This window comes from Bombina bombina, chromosome 3 (genome assembly GCF_027579735.1).
Source record: "Bombina bombina isolate aBomBom1 chromosome 3, aBomBom1.pri, whole genome shotgun sequence".
Classification (NCBI taxonomy): domain Eukaryota; kingdom Metazoa; phylum Chordata; class Amphibia; order Anura; family Bombinatoridae; genus Bombina; species Bombina bombina.
Genome location: NC_069501.1, coordinates 305029786 through 305050154, shown reverse-complemented (window position 1 = coordinate 305050154; position 20369 = coordinate 305029786). Strand labels below are relative to the sequence as shown.

The 20369-nt window shown below is 40.4% G+C and overlaps 1 protein-coding gene across 3 annotated transcripts in view; it reads left to right on the top strand.

Moving 5' to 3' along the window:
- Positions 1-20369, top strand: part of MAP3K15 (mitogen-activated protein kinase kinase kinase 15) — a 551607-nt gene that overhangs the window by 329964 nt on the left and 201274 nt on the right. For all 3 annotated transcript variants that reach the window (XM_053706395.1, XM_053706394.1, XM_053706393.1), the window contains 5 exons: positions 687-799; positions 11782-11941; positions 16331-16481; positions 18803-18910; positions 19740-19789. In XM_053706395.1, the coding sequence (XP_053562370.1) occupies positions 687-799; positions 11782-11941; positions 16331-16481; positions 18803-18910; positions 19740-19789 (582 nt within the window). The remainder of the gene's footprint in view (positions 1-686; positions 800-11781; positions 11942-16330; positions 16482-18802; positions 18911-19739; positions 19790-20369) is intronic.

Sequence of the window (20369 nt, the reverse complement as noted above, 5' to 3'; positions counted from 1 at the left end):
AGGCAGCTGTCTCAGTCTGATTCCTTTGCCTATGATTTGAGTTTTTTTTAAATTTAAGAAAACTTAATTATTATTTGGATTTAATTTTTTCAGCGAAAATAGCTGTTTTTACCTTTCTAGTGACTCTGTGGATTTCCACATCTTGGGTATTATATCCCATACCTCACTAACTCATGGACTCTTGCCATTTACATGAAAGAAAACATAATTTATGTAAGAACTTACCTGATAAATTCATTTCTTTCATAGTGGCAAGAGTCCATGAGACCCAATCTTTTTTTTCCCGTGGTTATGATTTCTTTGTATAAAAGCACATTATTTTTTCCATTTCCTCTTTTTGTATGCTTTTTTACTCCTTTTTATACCTCACTACTTGGCTATACGTTAAAAGTAAGATATGTGTGTGGTGGGAGGTGTATTTATAGGCATTTTGAGGTTTGGGAAACTGTGCCCCCTCCTGGTAGGAATGTATTCCCCATACGTCACTAGCTCATGGACTCTTGCCACTTTGAAAGAAATTAATTTATCAGGTAAGTTCTTACATAAATTATGTTTTTCTACTACTTAACTTTACAGTGCCAACCTATATTTTATATATAGATGAGAGTAAGCCTTGATTTCAGGAGTTGCAATGTATTACTTTTTTGCTAATGTTTTGTTCAGTATTTTCATCTTATTTCATTCAGGTATCGCAAAGGTTTTGAGCTCCAGCCATCTCTGTATTCTGGAATTAACCTTGCTGTTTTACTCATTGTTGCTGGGCAACAGTTTGAAACTTCCATGGAACTCCGAAAAATAGGTAATTGGTACTGTTGCTGCTACTATTTTAATGACCTATTATATTTTATTTACAGTATCTTTGCACCATATAAATTGAGGATATACATTGCACAAGGACCAGGCTAAGCACTGCTTTAGCATTCTAAAGCAAAACTGGGCATGATAGATTCATATTAGAATAGGGTTACTTTCCACAATAAAAGATTACACTTAAAGGGACACTATACCCAAACATTTTCTTTCATGATTAAGGTAGAGAATATAATTTTAAACAACATTCCAATTTACTTATATTACCTAATTTGCTTCATTCTTTAGATATACTTTAATGAAGAAATAGCGATGCACACGGTGAACCAATCAGAGCGGGCATCTATGTACAGCTACCAATCAGCAGCTACTAAGCATATCTAGATATGCTTTTCAACAAAGAATACCAAGAGAATGAAGCAAAATAGATAATAGAAGCAAATTAGAAAGTTGTTTATAATTGTATGCTCTGTCTAAATCATGAAAGAAAAAAATGTGGGTTTCATGTCCCTTTAAGGAAAGTACATGTTGAAGATACCCATTAAAATGATAGTATGATAAACACACGTTGGTAGACAGATCAAATTTACAAGCAGGAGGTTTGCAATCAAAACATTACTTGGACCCTCCACAATATAAATAGACTCAAGTAATTTAATTTTAGCTAAACCACCTGTACATTTTCATGCTGAAAGGAATGTTTAATTAAAATGAAAAAAAAAAATCTACACTCTCTGGACTTAATAATAAAGTGAGAAAACTATTTAATTTAGTAGAAATGTCTCATGGACATAGCTCCCCTTCCTCATACCACATAAGCTTCTATGTCCCTGAAACATCAGTACTAAAATAGTTTATTCATACACACACACATATATATATTTTTATATTTATATAGGCTCCTCAGCTAATAAAGCAATCATGTAGAATGTAGTATGGTTAGAATTCTAGATTCTACAGGATGCAGTATTCCATGTATCTTTAAGTCTTTTTAAACCCCCCTTGTTGCAGCACCTGGAGTGGGGATCACTACCACCTCCTTAACTAATATGCCACTGAAGGAGGACCAACTACACTACACTAATTGCAAAACTTTCCAAAAGTTAACCTAAAGTCAAACATTCATTTTAATGATTATATATCTATTGTGTGTTATATCTGCTGAAATTATCTTATTAGACATAAACTGTATTTCCATCTAAAGGGGAGGAGAGTCCACGGCTTCATTCATTACTATTGGGAATTAAGAACCTGGCCACCAGGAGGAGGCAAAGAACCCAAAGCCAAAGGCTTAAATACCTCCCCCACTTCCCTCATCCCCCAGTCATTCTTTGCCTTTCGTCTCAGGAGGGAACATTCCGCCCGATTCTGGACCTAAAGTGTTTAAACAAGTTTCTGAGTGTTCCATCGTTCAAAACGGAAACAATCAGATCTATTCTGCCCCTAGTTCAAGAGGGACAGTTCATGATAACTATAGACTTGAAGGACGCCTACCTTCATGTGCCAACTCACAGGGACCACTTCAAGTTCCTAAGATTTACATTTCTGGACCAACACTTCCAGTTTGTGGCCCTTCCCTTTGGTCTGGCAACTCTCCCAAGAGTCTTCACGAGGGCTCTGGGGTGCTACTTGCAGTGGCCAGATCCAGAGGCATTGCTGTGGCACCCTATCTGGACGACATCCTAGTCCAGGCGCCGTCGTCCAGCCTTGCAGGCTTATTCGAGGGCTCTTCTTCTTTTGGTCAAATCTCACGGTTGGAAGATCAACTCAGGAAAAAGTTCCCTGGTTCCCAGCAACTTTGTGGAGTTCCTGGGCATGATAATAGACTATATGTCTATGAAAATATTTCTCACATACCATCGACGCAGGAAGATTGCGTCCTCTTGTCTTGCCCTTCAGTCCTCCTCGGTGGCTCAGTGTATGGAGGTGATCGGACTCATGGTTTCCAGCATAGACATCATTCCATTCGCCAGGTTTCATCTCAGACCTCTTCAATTGTGCAGATATCCATGGATGCTCGGACTCGGATCTCCCTCTCTAGGTGGATCCGTCTGGAGCAACTGTCCATGAGGACATCCTTCTTAAGACCGTCCTTGGAGATTGTGACCACGGACATCAGTCTGGCAGGATGATGAGCTGTTTGGGGTGCCAGGATAGCACAAGGAAAATGGTCCCGGGAGGAGTCTCTCCTTACAATAAATATTCTGGAACTCCAAGCAATCTACAATGCTCTGAAGGCATGGCCTCCTCTGGGGTCATTCAGCTTCATCAGATTCCAGACCGATTACCTTAGTGGCTTACATCAACCATCAGGGGGGAACGAGGAGCTCCCAAGCCATGAGGGAGGTGTCTCGGATCTTGGAGTGGGCGGAGTCCTACAGCTGCTTGCTCTCAGCGATTCGCATTCCAGGTGTGGACAACTGGGAAGCAGACTTCCTCAGCAGGCAATCCTTCCATCCGGGGGAATGGTCTCTTCACCCTGACGTGTTTGCAGAGTTTTGTCTCAGGTGGGAATCGCCAGAGATAGATCTCATGGTGTCCAAACTCAATTGCAAGCTACCCTGATATGGGTCGAGGTCCAGGGATCCCCAGGCAGAGCTGATAGTGTAATGCTCGTGGGATACCCTCTATCAGACCAAACATGGCCAGTAGTCTTGTTATCCCAGCGTTGAGCCGGAATGATAGGGAATATCCCAGAGCAGAGAAAGTTAGTAAGATGAGGAGAGCGGCACTCACCACAGGCAGGACAGTCCCCAATGTCAACGGCAGAACAGGGCAAGGCAAATCGCTGGAATGGTCAGATAGGCAGGATTCGGCAACAGTAAAGCAGTCCAAGAACAAACCACTAGAATGGTCAGGCAGGCAGGGTTTGGCAACGGTAAAGCAATCCAAGGGCACACCACTAGAATGGTCAGGCAGGCAGGGTTCGGCAACAAAGAGGCAATCCAGAATAACATGGGTTAATAAGCAGAGTAGTCAGACAGGCAGGGTTCAGTAGCAATATATCAGTCCAGCAATTTAGGGGTTAAACAGGTAGAGTAGTCAGACAGGCAGAGTTCAGCAGCAGCATATTGATCCATCAATTCAGGGGTATAGAAGGCAGAATAGTCAGACAGGCAGGGTTCAAAACACAGCAAGGCAATAAGAAAAAACGACTTATCACTCCCAGGAGTACACAAGTAACACCTATACTTGGGCAGTGATAGATCATTTGATAGAAGCTTACATAGGCGCAGGATTCGCGCCACAGACGTCCGGACCGGCATTTGGAGAAGGGAGCGTGCAGCGATGACGTCAGTGCCGCACGCATCCGACCCGACACAGCCCCTGGCAACGAGCAGGGAAGGAGACTGTCAGGTTTCCACCTTACTCTCATACTCTCCTTTATTCGTCCTATCCTTTCATCTTCATGAGAGCTCCACCCCTACGCCTTTAAATGATGGGCAGCCACCTAGTACGTTGCTTGGTAATATTCCTAATATCTCTGGAATACTCAGCTCCGTTACTAGCACTTGTACACAAGTCTCCTTCTCAGAGCCTAACCTTGAGGATTGGACATCATATGCCAACGGCTCACACCCACCTAGCTTCACAACCTGGCTCACGCAGAGCGACGGACAACTCACACGCTGTCTGGAGCAACATCAGGAAGCGAGCGCTCACCAGGCTTAATACCCAAAATGGAACAGTTCTCCCCGGACTCAAACGGACATCGCCAAGTAAGTTAGCACTCTTGCCAATTGTTACAAACTGTGCCCAGTTATTACACGCTAGCTATATAAATACAGCGAAACACCTCCTACCTTGTTTGTGCTGTTTGCAGCCACTCTGTCTGAGCCCTGGGACCTCAGGTCACGCAGCCCCAGTGCCTGCCTGTTCTGTGTCTCAACCGGTGGTCTGGAGTACTGCCGTGTTACCTTAACTAATCTAAGCACGACACCAACTACCACTTTTTTGTTTAGCAGTCAACCTATAGAGGCTCTGTATAATGTAACCTGTTTCCTAAGTGTATTATTTAATGTATAACCCATGTTGTTGATTTAAGCACTGAACTAATTCCATTTGTTCAGGCCACACCTCTTCACATGTGAGATAGGTTAGGAATGACTGAACTTCAGGACCCATAATGGTTAGGGTCAGTCTGTCTGAAGTTTCTCTCCTCCTCACCTTATAACATATTGTTGTATACCCTGATGATACTGTGTTGTGACCTCCTAGTGCCATTCTCCTCGCCTAGTGCCAGTATTCCAGTGTGTACAACTAAAGCCTATACGGCCCTACAACAAGAGAATATCTCATTAAAAAAATACATTAATGATAAGATAGAGTCTATTCAACACACCTATAGTGCACCTGAACCCCAACCCAGCCCCCCTGAGTTATTTAATGGGCATAGATATCAGTTCAGGGAATTTAGAAATGCATGTTACCTATACTATAGTTTAAAACCCAGAACCTACCTAAATGACCATGTCAAAGTACTCACTACCATCTCTTATCTTAGAGGGGAGCCCAACGATACTATATTAAATTCTCTGGATCAGTTCTTTAAGGCCATGGCCCAACTGTACGATGATCCCTACAAACAGTTGTCGGCAGAGACTGCTATGAGGTCTCTGAGACAAAATAAAGACCAGTAGAAGACTACATAACAGAGTTTAAGAGGTGGGCCAAGGACACCCAATGGAATGATCTATCACTCCGTAACCAATTCGGTCTTGGCCTAGCAGAGTCCTTAAAAGACGAGCTACCCAGGCAAAATCTGCATGAAACCTTAGACGAGTTAATTAACTTGAGTATCACACTTGATAGATGTATTAGGGAGAGGAGGTTAGAGAAATACCACTCCGAAACCACAACCAAAACACTACAGACCACAACTAGATATCTCTCCCCCCAAAAGATAACCAACGAATCACCCCCAGTTCCAATGGAACTAGGCTATCTCAGAGGCCCATTAACCAGTCAAGAGCGACTCAGAAGGAAGAGTAAGAACCTGTGCATGTACTGCGGTGCACCTGAACATTCACTGCTTGTCTGCTAAACAATCCCCTGTAACTCACTGTACTTTACCAATTCTCTTACAGTGGGATCAGCAATGACTCAACAGTCAAGCACTTCTTGATTCGGGAGCAAGCCATAACTACATTGATTATACTTTCACGCGTGATAATAAAATACCACTGATAAAAAAAAGTAACCCTTGTGTTTTGCGTTTTATTGATGGTAAGGAAATATCATCAGGCCCTATCTGCTATCACACCATCCCCTTAGGAGTTACCTTTAACAACCTTCACACTGAATTTATCACCTTTGATGTGATCCCATCTCCCCTGCACCCAATAATCTTGGGTATAGGTTGGTTCATGTTACATGATCCAACGGTTACATGGTCCACATCTCAGGTGACCTTTGATTCCCCATATTGTAAAAAAACATGTTTATTACACAGCCAGTTGCTACTGACTAATTCCCCTGTCATACCTTTAGAATATACTTCCTATTATGATGTGTTTGACAAAAAGGAATCTGAAAACCTACCACCCCACAGGGTTTATGATTGCCCGATTGAACTCCTACCTGGAGTAGACATTCCCTACGGGCATGTTTTCCCCCTATAAAAATCTGAATTAGATCACCTCAAGAATTATCTACAAGACAATCTAAAAAAAGGCTTCATTAGGCCTTCTACCTCCCCAGTTGGTGCAGGGATCTTCTTCGTAAGGAACAAGGATCAATCTTTAAGACCAATAGTGGATTACCTTGAGCCCAATAAACGCACCATTAAAAACAGATATCCACTTCCCCTCATTCCTCAACTTATAGAGAGATTACAAGGAGCGGTGTATTACACTAAACTGGACCTCAGTGGTGCTTATAACTTAGTCCATATTAAATCTGGACATGAATGGCTAACTGCTTTCCGTACTCGATATGGTCTATTCGAGTATACTGTTATGCCATTCCGGTTGTGTAATGCCCCAGCTACCTTTCAGTATTTCATCAACGATATATTCAAAGATCTATTGGATATATTCTTGGTCATATACCTGGATGACATACTCGTATACTCCAAAACCTTGGATGAACATGTCACCCATGTCCGTATAGTACTAAGCCGACTTCGTGATAACTCCTTATATGTGAAACTCGAGAAATGTATATTTCATACCAAAGAGATTACCTTTCTTGGCTATACAATCAGTCCACAAGGCATTAACATGGAAGATACAAAAATCTCTGCTATACTAAACTGCCCTATTCCTAAGACAAAAAAGCAAGTACAAAGTTTTATGGGTTTTGCTAACTTCTACAGGAAGTTCATAAAAAACTTTGCTCACCTGACCAGACCCCTTACTAACCTTACTAAAGCTAACTCTAAATTCACCTGGAATAATGAACTACAACTGATTGTCGATTATCTCAAAACTGCTTTCACCTCTGCGCCCATCTTACGTTTCCATGATCCCTGCTTGCAGTACATCTTAGAGGTGGATGCTTCCAATACCGCAATTGGATCCATACTGTCACAAAGACACTCTCTGAGTGATCCAATCCATCCAGTGGCTTACTACTCAAGATTCTTGACCACAGCAGAAATAAATTATCCAATTGGGGAGAAGGAATTACTAGCCATAAAGGCATATCTTGAACATTGGAGACACCTTCTTGAGGGCACAACAGTAACAGTGTTAATTTTCATTAACCATAGGAATCTTGAATATCTCAAGAGTAACAGAACATTAAGTTCACGTCAAGTCCGATGGAACCTCTTCCTAACCCCGTTCAATTTCCTTATCACTTACCGACCAGCAAACAAAAACAAGAAAGCAGACGCCCTCTCCAGACAGTTCGCTGTTAATCAAAATAATAGTGAGCAAACAACCTTAATACCTTTAGATAGGTTTATTGGTTTATCGCTCTTTCCCTCGACCATACCCGGCAGTTTAAAACAGAGCAAAACGCTGATTCCCAGCTGCCGGCAGATCGTCTTGAACAACGTTCTGATGGTCTTTTCTATCACCACTCGCAACTATACGTGCCACAAACTGGTGTTAAAAAAACTCAGGACCTTGTACATTGCTTCTTCTGGTGGCCCACATACTTGAAAGATATTTCAGATTATGTTCTCTCTTGCAAGGTCTGCACCACTTCAAAAAAGGACAAAAAGGCACCTTACGGACAGTTGTTATCACTACTGACTCCCGAAAGACCATGGACTGACATAGCACTGTACTTCATTGTTGATCTTCCTCCTTCAACTAAAATGACTACCATCCTAGTCGTGGTAGACCTCTTTTGCAAAATGGCCCATTTCATTCCCTTCCACAAACTGCCTACCTCCTCTGAGACAGTACGACTGATGATCAAGAATGTCTTCAAATTACATGGCGTCCCTAATTCCATCACCTCTGATAGAGGGGCTCAATTTATTAGTAAGTTTTGGAAAGAACTTTGTCTCAGTATGAACATACAGAGAAGACTCAGTACCTCTTTCCACCCCCAAACCAACGGTCAGACTGAAAAAACTAATCACTGGATAGAGCAGTACCTCAGATGTTTTACCTCTTTCAGACAGGACAACTGGTCCAACCTACTTCCCTTGGCTGAGTTTGCATTCAACAATGCTGCACACTCAACTAGTAAATCTACACCATTCCATGTTAATTACGGCTTACATCCGTCTTTCCATTGGGACACGTCTACACAATCAGTCTGGTGGTGAATGAACTGGTTAACATGATTCGGAACTCGTTTACACTGATCAAGCAGAATATCGAACATGCAAAAGAACTACACAAGCGCTATTATGATAAACATAGGACTCCACCTATTTACTCCGTTGGCGACTTGGTTTGGTTATCAACCCGTAACCTCCGACTGCCGTTCCCCACTAAGAAGCTAGCTCCCACGTTTATCGGTCCTTTTCCCGTCAAAAGGGTGGTCAATTCAAATGCGGTTACCTTAGCTCTTCCGAGCAACATGAGGTGTCACCCCACTTTTCATGTTGCACTCCTCAAGCCATATAAACCTCTACGTGAACACCGTCCAGATGAACTGATCCTCCTGTATATCCCTGGCTCATCAGGGGATTATGAAGTACATTCTATACTGGATTCTCGGTTAGTTCAGGGACAGCTGCAGTATCCGATTCACTGGAAGGGTTTCCCGGCTGAGGATGATTCATGGGAGCCGGCTTCCAATCTCTCCGCTCCCCGTCTGCTTGCACAATACCATGAGCGATACCCTGAACGCCCTGGACCCGATCCCCCGAGGTGATCTCTTTGGGAGGGGGGGTGTCCTGTCAGGTTTCCACCTTACTCTCATACTCTCCTTTATTCGTCCTATCCTTTCACCTTCATGAGAGCTCCACCCCTACCCCTTTAAATGATCAGCAGCCACCTAGTACGTTGCTTGGTAATATTCCTAGTATCTCTGGAATACTCAGCTCCGTTACTAGCACTTGTACGCAAGTCTAATCTTGAGGATTGGCCGTCACCGGTGACAACCTGGCTCACGCAGAGCAGTGGACAACTCACACGCTGTCTGGGGCAACATCAGGAAGCGAGTGCTCACCAGGCTAAATACCCAACACGGAACAGTTCTCCCCGGACTCAAACGGATATCGCCAACTAAGTTAGCACTCTTACCATTTGTTACAAACTATGCCCAGTTATCACACGCTAGCTATATAAATATAGCGAAACACCTCCTACCTTGTTTGTGCCGTTTGCAGCCACTCTGTCTGAGCCCTGGGACCTCAGGTCACGCAGCCCCAGTGCCTGCCTGTTCTGTGTCTCAACCGGTGGTCTGGAGTACTGCCGTGTTACCTTAACTAAACTAAGCACAACACCAACTACCACTTCTTTTTATAGCAGTCAACCTATAGAGGCTCTGTATAATGTAACCTGTTTCCTAATTGTATTATTTAATGTATAACCCACGTTGTTGATTTAAGCACTGAACTAATTCCATTTGTTCATGCCACACCTCTTCACATGTGAGATAGGTTAGGAACGACTGAACTTCAGGACCCATAACGGTTAGGGTCAGTCTGTCTGAAGTTTCTCTCCTCCTCACCTTATAACATATTGTTGTACACCCTGATGATACTGTGTTGTGACCTCCTAGTGCCATTCTCCTTGCCTAGTGCCAGTATTTCAGTGTGCACAACTAACACATACATTTTATATCTAATATCTGCAGTTGAGGTCTTAACATTAAGGATTACCCTCCTTTCATTCTTAGGGACACAGCTGTCCTGACAGAGACGTTGCGCCCCTAGCAATGGCTAGAGCGGTGTGACATATAGATGCCTTAGCGGTGCTTTGGGGGTTCAGCCTAGCTTACATTTTTCTACCGTTACCACTTCTACCTCATGTAGTGGCACGCATCAAACAGGAGCAAGCTTCGGCCATTCTGATTGCTCCATCGTGGCCGCGGAGGATGTGGTTTGCGGATCTGGTGGGGATGTCATCCTCTCCGCCGTGGAGGTTACCCTGTCGCAGGAATCTGCTGGCACAGGGTCCTTTTCAACATCAAAATCTCGATTCTCTGAGGCTGACTGCATGGAGATTAAACGCCTAGTCTTGGCCAAGAGAGGCTTTTCTGAAAGTGTGATTGATACTCTAATTCAGGCAAGGAAGCCAGTCACTCATCGCATCTACCATAAGGTGTGGAGGACTTACTTGTCCTGGTGTGAGAAGCATGGATATCCTTGGCATAAGGTGAAGGTATCCAGGATTCTTTCCTTTCTCCAAGAAGGGTCTTGCCACCAGTTCCTTAAAAGGACAGATTTCAGCACTATCAGTCTTGTTACATAGGAGACTTGCTGAGCTCCCTGACATCCAATCTTTTGTTCAGGCTCTGTCTAGAATAGGCCTGTCTTTAGACAGTCTGACCCCCATGGAGCTTAAACTTGGTCCTTAAGGTATTGCAGAAGATTCTGTTTGAGCCTATGCATTCCATTGACATTAAGATTCTGTCCTGGAAGGTTCTCTTCCTGTTGGCCATTGCATCAGTACGCAGAGTATCTGAACTGGCTGCCTTGAAATGTGAGCATCTTTATCTGTTTTTTCATGCGGATAAGGCTGTGCTTTGCACTGGTTTGGGATTTCTCTCCAAGGTGGTGTCTAACCGTAACATCAATCAGGAAATAGTTGTTCCTTCTTTGCGTCCTAACCTTTTGTGGTGTATTCAGGGAAGTGCAAGGGGCAGAGAGCCTCTTCTACTTCTTTGTCCTTTTGGTTGAGGAGCTTGATTCCTTGGCCTATGAGACAGCAGGACATAAGCCTCCTCAGAGGATCACGGCTCATTCAACTAGAGCTGTGGCTTCGCCTTGGGCCTTAAAGAATGAGGCCTCTATGGAGCAAATTTGTAAGGCGGCTACATGGTCCTCCTTAGACACTTTTACAAAGTTTTACAAATTTGATGCTTTTGCTTCTGTGAAAGCTGTTTTTGGGAGAACGGTTTTGCAGGCTGTGGTGCCCTCAGATTAGGGTCCAACTTTTACCCTACCAGTTTTATTCAGTGTCCTCTAGAGCTTGGGTATATGTTTCCCAACAGTAATGAATGAAGCCGTGGACACTCCTCCCCTTTAGATGGAAAACATAAATTATGGTTGCCTGATAATTTCATTTCTATCGTGGGGAGGAGAGTCTACGACTCCCGCCCGTATTTCCGATGGGTGGACCTAAATTTAATTAATCTTCTGGCACCATTTATACCCTGATATTTCTCCTACTGTTCCTTGTTCCCTCAGCAGAATGACTGGGGTGTGGGGGAGGTATTTAAGCCTTTGGCTGGGGTGTGTTTGCCTCCTCCTGGTGGCCAGGTTCTTAATTCCCAACAGTAATAAATGAAGCCGTGGACTCACGATGGAAATGAAATTATCAGGTAAGCATAATTTATGTTTTGCCTTATGGTAGATTAGCACTGCTTTGTTGCTCACATAGTTTTAAAATACTTAAGGTGTACGTCTGAATAGCCTTCTTGGAAGAAAAGGGAGTTTGGAGAAAATGAACAACTATTGGGATGTAGGACAATTCTTTATTGTCAGCATGTTGGCCAGCGACATTGGGAAGGCAGTTCAAGCAGCCGAACGACTGTTTAAGCTGAAGCCGCCAGTTTGGTAAGTGTATCAGTGGAGTAAACTATCAGCAATCTTGCTAATACATATAGCATGTTATATTGTGTGTATATATATATATATATATATATATATATGTTAGTCAAATATAAAAGGTATTGCTACTTAATGTGTGTGAGTGTGTGTATATATATATATATATATATATATATATATATAAATATTTTCAACAAAGTGCACTCCTGAACATAATCCACAGCAGCCTTGGGTGCTAGTCAAAAGCAATGTAGGTAAGCAAACATGAAGCACTCCAAAGGTCTTGCATATATTAGTCACTTTATTGTGAACGTTTTCGGGCCCAAAATGACCTGTCCTCAGACTTACAAAGATGCGTATCTTTGTAAGTCTGTGGACGGGTCATTTTGGGCCCGAAAACGTTCACAATAAAGTGACTAATATATGCAAGACCTTTGGAGTGCTTCATGTTTGCTTACCTATATATATATATATATATATATATATATATATATATATATATATATACATACATACACACAACTAGATTACAAGTGGAGCTATTTTTAACAATAGAACCTGCATTACAAGTTGCACGAGTGTGTGTGTGTGTGTGTGTGTATATATATATATATATATATATATATATATATATATATATATATATATATATATATATATATATATATATATATATATGTGTGTGTGTGTGTGTACACTCACCGACCACTTTATTAGGTGCACCTTGCTAGTACCAGGCTGTATCCCCTTTTACCTTCAGACCTGCTTTAATTCTTCGTAGCATAGATTCAACAAGGTGTTGGAAACATTCCTCAGACATTTTGGTCCATATTGACATGATAGCGTCACACAGTTGCTGCAGATTTGTTGGCTACACATCCATGATGCGAATCTCCCATTCAGTGCTCTGTTGGATTGAGATCTGGTGACTGTGGAGGCCATTGGAGTACAGTGATTTGAGCTTTGTGACATGGTGTATTATCCTGGAAGTAGCCATCAGAAGATAGGTACACTGTAGTCATAAAGGGATGGACATGGTCAGCAACAATACTCAGGTAGGCCATGGCATTTAAATGATGCTCAATTGGTACTAAGGGGCAGAAAGTGTGCCTTGAAAATATATCCCACACCATTACACCACCAGCCTGAACCGTTGATACAAGGCAGGATGGATTCATGCTGTTTGCGCCAAATTCTTACCCTACCATCTGAATGTTGCAACTGAAATTGAGACTCATCAGACCAGGCAATGTTTTTCCAATTTTCTATTGTCCAATCTTCTATTGGTGAGCCTGTGTGGATTGTAGCCTCAGTTTCCTGTTCTTAGCTGACAGTAGTGGCACCCGGTGTGGTCTTCTGCTGCTGTAGCCCATCTGCTTCAAGGTTCGACATGTTGTGTGTTCAGAGATGGTATTCTGCATACCTTGGTTGTAACGAGTGGTTATTTGAGTTACTGTTGCCTTTCTATCATCTCGAACCAGACTGCCTAGTCTCCTCTGACCTCTGACATCAACATTTTCTCTTTTTCTGACAATTCTCTGTAAACCCTAGAGATGGTAAATCCCAGCAGTTTTTGAAATACTCAGACCAGCCCGTCTGGCACCAACAACCATGCCATGTTCAAAGTCCCTTAAATCCTCTTTCTTTCCCATTCTGATGCTTGGTTTGAACTTCAGCAAGTTGTCTTTACCATATCTAGATGCCTAAATGCTTTGAGTTGCTGCCATGTGATTGGCTGATTAGTAATTTGTGTTACCAAGCAATTGAACAGGTGTACCTAATAAAGTGGCCGATGAGTGTGTGTGTATATATATATATATATATATAAATATACGGTATATATAATACATACAGTACATATATATATATATATATATATATATGTGTGTTTTGGTTTTACTTATGTGATATACTAGTGATCAAGTATAAATATGTGTGTGTTTATCGTTGGATTTGAGCGTGTGGTATCATGTTGTGGGCGGAGACCAGCCTTCTGAACTGCAAACCGTAATCATAGACATTGTTTACCATATACAGTCTGTGTAATATATGGATGTTCTAGCTGTGGTTGTTCTCTGTAAACTCCTGTAATTTTAACACATGTGTTAATACATTGTTTTAACATTTATCTGAGTTCACTTCTATCTGCTCCTGCTGGAGTCTCCCATTGCTTTCATATCTAGAGCTTGATGGGAAGCTCTGCAGTATGTGAGTATACAACTTGCATGTGAATTAAACCTGTAGTCTCACAGGACCTCACCATTTGCAGCATTGATCTGTTTTATTTGAGGTTAACCCTTTGAGTTCAACTGTAGCATTAATTTCCACTGAGAAGTAATCCCTGTGATCACAAATTGACTTTTTTGGACATATCCTTTTTGCACTAACACATTGTTTTTTTATTATTTATTTTTATATATATATATATATATATATATATATATATATATATATATATATATATATATATATATATATATATATATATATATATATATATATATATATATATATATATATATATATAATCTCACAGAAGTGAGTACACCCCTCACATTTTTGTAAATATTTTATTATATCTTTTCATGTGACAACACTGAAGAAATTACACTTTGCTACAATGTAAAGTAGTAAGTGTAAAGCCTGTATAACAGTGTAAATTTGCTGTCCCCACAAAATAACTCGGCACACAGCCATTAATGTCTATATCGTTGGCAACAAAAGTGAGTACACCCCTAATTGTAAATGTCCAAATTGGGCCCAATTAGCCATTTTCCTTTTCCCAGTGTCATGTGACTCGTTAGTGTTACAAGGTCTTAGGTGTAAATGGGGATCAGGTGTTTTAAATTTGATCTATCGCTCTCACACTCTTTCATACTGGTCACTGGAAGTTCCTCATGGCAAAGAACTCTGAGGATCTGAAAAAAAGAATTGTTGCTCTACATAAAGATGGCCTAGGCTATAACAAAATTGCCAAGACCCTGAAACTGAGCTGCAGCACGGTGGGCAAGACCATACAGCAGTTTCACAGGACAGGTTCCACTCAGAACAGGCCTCGCCATCGTCGACCAAAGAAGTTGAGTGAACATGCTCAGCGTCATATCCAGAGGTTGTCTTTGGGAAATAGATGTATGAGTGCTGCCAGCATTGCTGCAGAGGTTGAAGGGGTGGGGGTCAGCCCGTCTGTGCTCAGACCATACACTGCACACTGCATCAAATTGGTCTGCATTGCTATCATCCCAGAAGGAAGCCTCTTCTAAAGATGATGCACAAGAAAGCCTGCAAACAGTTTGCTGAAGACAAGCAGACTAAGGACATGGATTACTGGAACCATATCCTGTGGTCCGATGAGACCAAGATAAACTTGTTTGGTTCAAATGGTGTCAAGCGTGTGTGGCGGCAACCAGGTGAGGAGTACAAAGATGAGTGTGTCTTGCCTACAACATGTACTGTCACATACTGAAGCAGAGCTTCAGAGACTGGGCTGCAGGGCAGTATTCCAACATAACAACCCCAAACACACCTCCAAGACAACCACTGCCTTGCTAAAGAAGCTAAGGGTAAAGTTGTTGGACTGGCCAAGCAAGTCTCCAGACCTAAACCCTATTGAGCATCTGTGGGGCATCCTCAAACGGAAGATGGGGGAGCGCAAAGTCTTTAACATCCACCAGCTTTGTGATGTCATCATGGAGGAGTGGAAGAGGACTCCTGTGGCAACCTGTGAAGCTCTGGTGAACTCCATGCCCAAGAGGGTTAGGGCAGTGCTGGAAAATAATGGTGGCCACACAAAATATTGACACTTTGGGCCCAATCTGGACATTTCCACTTAGGGGTGTACTCACTTTTGTTGCAAACGGTTTAGACATTAATGGCTGTGTGTTGAGTTATTTTGAGGGGGCAGCAAATTTACACTCTTATACAGGCTGTGCACTCACTACTTTACATTGTAGCAAAGTGTCATTTCTTCAGTTTTGTCACATGAAAAGATATAATAAAATATTTACAAAAATGTGAGGGGTGTACTCACTTTTGTGAGATACTGTATGTGTGTACAGTATATATATATATATATATATATATATATATATATATATATATATATATATATATATATATATATATATAAATATATTCACATTCTGAATTCATGACCTTCCCACATCTTTTATTTATTTCCCCCTGAGCATGGTCTTAATATTTATGTATACATGCAATTTATTAAGTTGAATGATGTACTTTTGAATATAATTATAAATTATTGTGTATAAAGATTTTCTACGGCATTTATCATATACATGTGAGGAATATAAGAATGTATTCACTTTATTCATATTGGTAGAGCATCTTGTCATGTCTGCAATGTTTGTATAACTTCTCATTGCCATTCTACATTAGGTACCTAAGATCTGTAGTACAGAATCTGTTGTTAATCCAGCGCTTCAAGAAACTCAACACTGAACATTCTCCAAGGCAAGAGAGGCTGAATTTCTGGATGGATATAATTGTTGAGGCAACCAAAGAGTCCACAAATGGGCTGAGATTTCCTGTAAGGCATTATAAGTGTTACATTAGCAGAAACATATTCAAATGTGCAAGCAAAATTTAAAGAATAAAACAATAATTCTTAAAGATTTCCTTTATATTAAATGCACTTATATAGCTAAATCTTATAGTGTTTTCCAATTACTAACAACGACAGAAACGTTAAAAAATAAACAAATAAATAAAAAATAATTAATAAATATATACTGTATATATATATATATATATATGTATATATATATATGTGTGTGTGTGTGTGTGTATACAGGGAGTGCAGAATTATTAGGCAAATGAGTATTTTGACCACATCATCCTCTTTATGCATGTTGTCTTACTCCAAGCTGTATAGGCTCGAAAGCCTACTACCAATTAAGCATATTAGGTGATGTGCATCTCTGTAATGAGAAGGGGTGTGGTCTAATGACATCAACACCCTATATCAGGTGTGCATAATTATTAGGCAACTTCCTTTCCTTTGGCAAAATGGGTCAAAAGAAGGACTTGACAGGCTCAGAAAAGTAAAAAATTGTGAGATATCTTGCAGAGGGATGCAGCACTCTTAAAATTGCAAAGCTTCTGAAGCGTGATCATCGAACAATCAAGCGTTTCATTCAAAATAGTCAACAGGGTCGCAAGAAGCGTGTGGAAAAACCGAGGCGCAAAATAACTGCCAATGAACTGAGAAAAGTCAAGCGTGCAGCTGCCAAGATGCCACTTGCCACCAATTTGGCCATATTTCAGAGCTGCAACATCACTGGAGTGCCCAAAAGCACAAGGTGTGCAATACTCAGAGACATGGCCAAGGTAAGAAAGGCTGAAAGACGACCACCACTGAACAAGACACACAAGCTGAAACGTCAAGACTGGGCCAAGAAATATCTCAAGACTAATTTTTCTAAGGTTTTATGGACTGATGAAATGAGAGTGAGTCTTGATGGGCCAGATGGATGGGCCCATGGCTGGATTGGTAAAGGGCAGAGAGCTCCAGTCCGACTCAGACGCCAGCAAGGTGGAGGTGGAGTACTGGTTTGGGCTGGTATCATCAAAGATGAGCTTGTGGGGCCTTTTCGGGTTGAGGTTGGAGTCAAGCTCAACTCCCAGTCCTACTGCCAGTTTCTGGAAGACACCTTCTTCAAGCAGTGGTACAGGAAGAAGTCTGCATCCTTCAAGAAAAACATGATTTTCATGCAGGACAATGCTCCATCACACGCGTCCAAGTACTCCACATCGTGGCTGGCAAGAAAGGGTATAAAAGAAGAAAATCTAATGACATGGCCTCCCTGTTCACCTGATCTGAACCCCATTGAGAACCTGTGGTCCATTATCAAATGTGAGATTTACAAGGAGGGAAAACAGTACACCTCTCTGAACAGTGTCTGGGAGGCTGTGGTTGCTGCTGCACGCAATGTTGATGGTGAACAGATCAAAACACTGACAGAATCCATGGATGGCAGGCTTTTGAGTGTCCTTGCAAAGAAAGGTGGCTATATTGGTCACTGATTTGTTTTTGTTTTGTTTTTGAATGTCAGAAATGTATATTTGTGAATGTTGAGATGTTATATTGGTTTCACTGGTAAAAATAAATAATTGAAATGGGTATATATTTGTTTTTTGTTAAGTTGCCTAATAATTATGCACAGTAATAGTCACCTGCACACACAGATATCCCAATAAAAAAGCTATAACTAAAAACAAACTAAAAACTACTTCCAAAACTATTCAGCTTTGATATTAATGAGTTTTTTGGGTTCATTGAGAACATGGTTGTTGTTCTATAATAAAATTAATCCTCAAAAATACAACTTGCCTAATAATTCTGCACTCCCTGTATAGTGTAAAAAAAATCAGTTGATAGTTTTATAGCTTAAAATTGCATATCTGTTTCTCTTTGAAGAGAGAACGGTATTGTTGACAGTGTTCTTTTTATATTTAGTATTAGTATATATATATAGTTTAGTATAGGAGCCTATTAAATCAATGTTTCTCAACTCCAGTTCTCAGGTACTCCTGACAGTCCAAATTTTCATGATAACTTAACTAGAGCATTATGGTTACTGGTTTATACCTGTGCTCTAGTTAAGAGATCAGGAAAATGTGTCATGTTAGATGTACTTGAGGACTAGAGTTGAAAAAACACTATATTAAATCAACCAACCAACCAGATATAAATGAATCAATTAATTCAGTTACTATTTTCCTCTTTTAGCCAATATGTTCAGAATATATATATATATATATAGAGGAAAAATACACACATATACATATATATATTAGATTTTGTTTTCTAAAAACTGAGTAATGAAGCTAGATTGTGTTTTCCATTAGGTCTTAGTGCTAGAACCTACTAAGGTTTACCAGCCCTCATACGTTTCAATCAACAAGGAAGCTGATGAAAGGACTGTCTCCCTATGGCACGTCTCTCCTGTGGAAATGGTAAGGTCCAGTTAGATAAATTAATGTAGACAAATTAAATTACTCCAAAGGGGAAGAAAAGGTGGAAGTTCTGAACTAGTTGGTGACAGGTTTAATCAAAATTGAGTATATGATTTATGTAACAGTTTCCCAGCAACAGTAGTAAAAATGTAAATAAGGCAAGCTAAAAATCTATAGGAACAGCAGTTATGCTTCATATTCTACATATATTAAATCATTTTCATTCATGTCAGAGTCTGTCAAATGTAAAAACCAAAAAAGAATAGGGAAATTCCTGGTTTAAGTTGTCCCTTGATGGGAATACAAATCTTATTCAGGGCAATTCTTGGTTTATGCTGCCTAATTATGAAAATACAACGCTCAAAAACATACACAAAACACACACATGTGCATAGCTTTCCCTTAAAGGAAAAGTAATTATAAACACTATCAATTATACATTTTTTTAAAAAACAACACTTTTTTATATTTAGATAATAAACATTTTTTGTCCCATGACAAAGGGGTATTATAATAAAGTTTTGTTTTGCTGATCTATTCTTGAAACTACTTTGTATAATTTTTAAATCTTTTTGTCTCTGTTTTCTATTGTTTTTATGTTAACAGTTAATTGCTGACATGTTTATAATCTAAACATGGGTCCAGTATCTCTTTTGTTTCCACTGCACCAATGTCAACATCAATGGTCGTTGGTCAATTGTTTTTATAGATTCTCAACTTTTGAAGGTCACTTTAATATAATGTATAATATAATGTTTAATATACATGTATAATATACAGCATGTTTAATGAGCAGGTTTTGGTTTTGCTGATTGGATTTTTATTGCAGAAAGGGATTCATGAATGGAATTTTACCGCATCCTCTATACGGGGCATAAGGTATGTGACATTTATTGTGGTATTTTTAAACCGACAAAAACAATTAAATGACCTTCCCTTTACTATGCATAAAATAGCAGGATATACACCACTAAACCTGTCCCTTCTCATATTAAATCTGACATAATGACAGGAAATGTTAGAAAACACAATACTATAATAATTCATGAGAGAGCCCTTTGCAGAATAGTAACTTTTTAACCATGGGTTATCCAACATAATTAAAATTTATATATTTTAAACATTTTAAAGGGCCATTTTAAGACAAATATTTTTTTTCTCTTTCATTTGTAACCATAGATAACAATCGGCTAGATTACGATTTTTGTGTTATGGGTGAAAAAGCTGCGTTATGGCTCTTTTTCACTACCGCTGCTATTACGAGTCTTGCAGGTATAACTGTACCGCACAACGTAACTACCGCAGCTTTCAAAATGGTTACACTTAAGGTTAGGTTTAGGGGTTTATAACTTTAGTAAGTTAATAAGTGTAGGTAGGTGGCGGCGATGTTAGGGGCGGCAGATTAGGGGTTAATAAGTGTAGGTAGGTATCGGCGGTGTCGGGGCGTCAGATTAGGGGT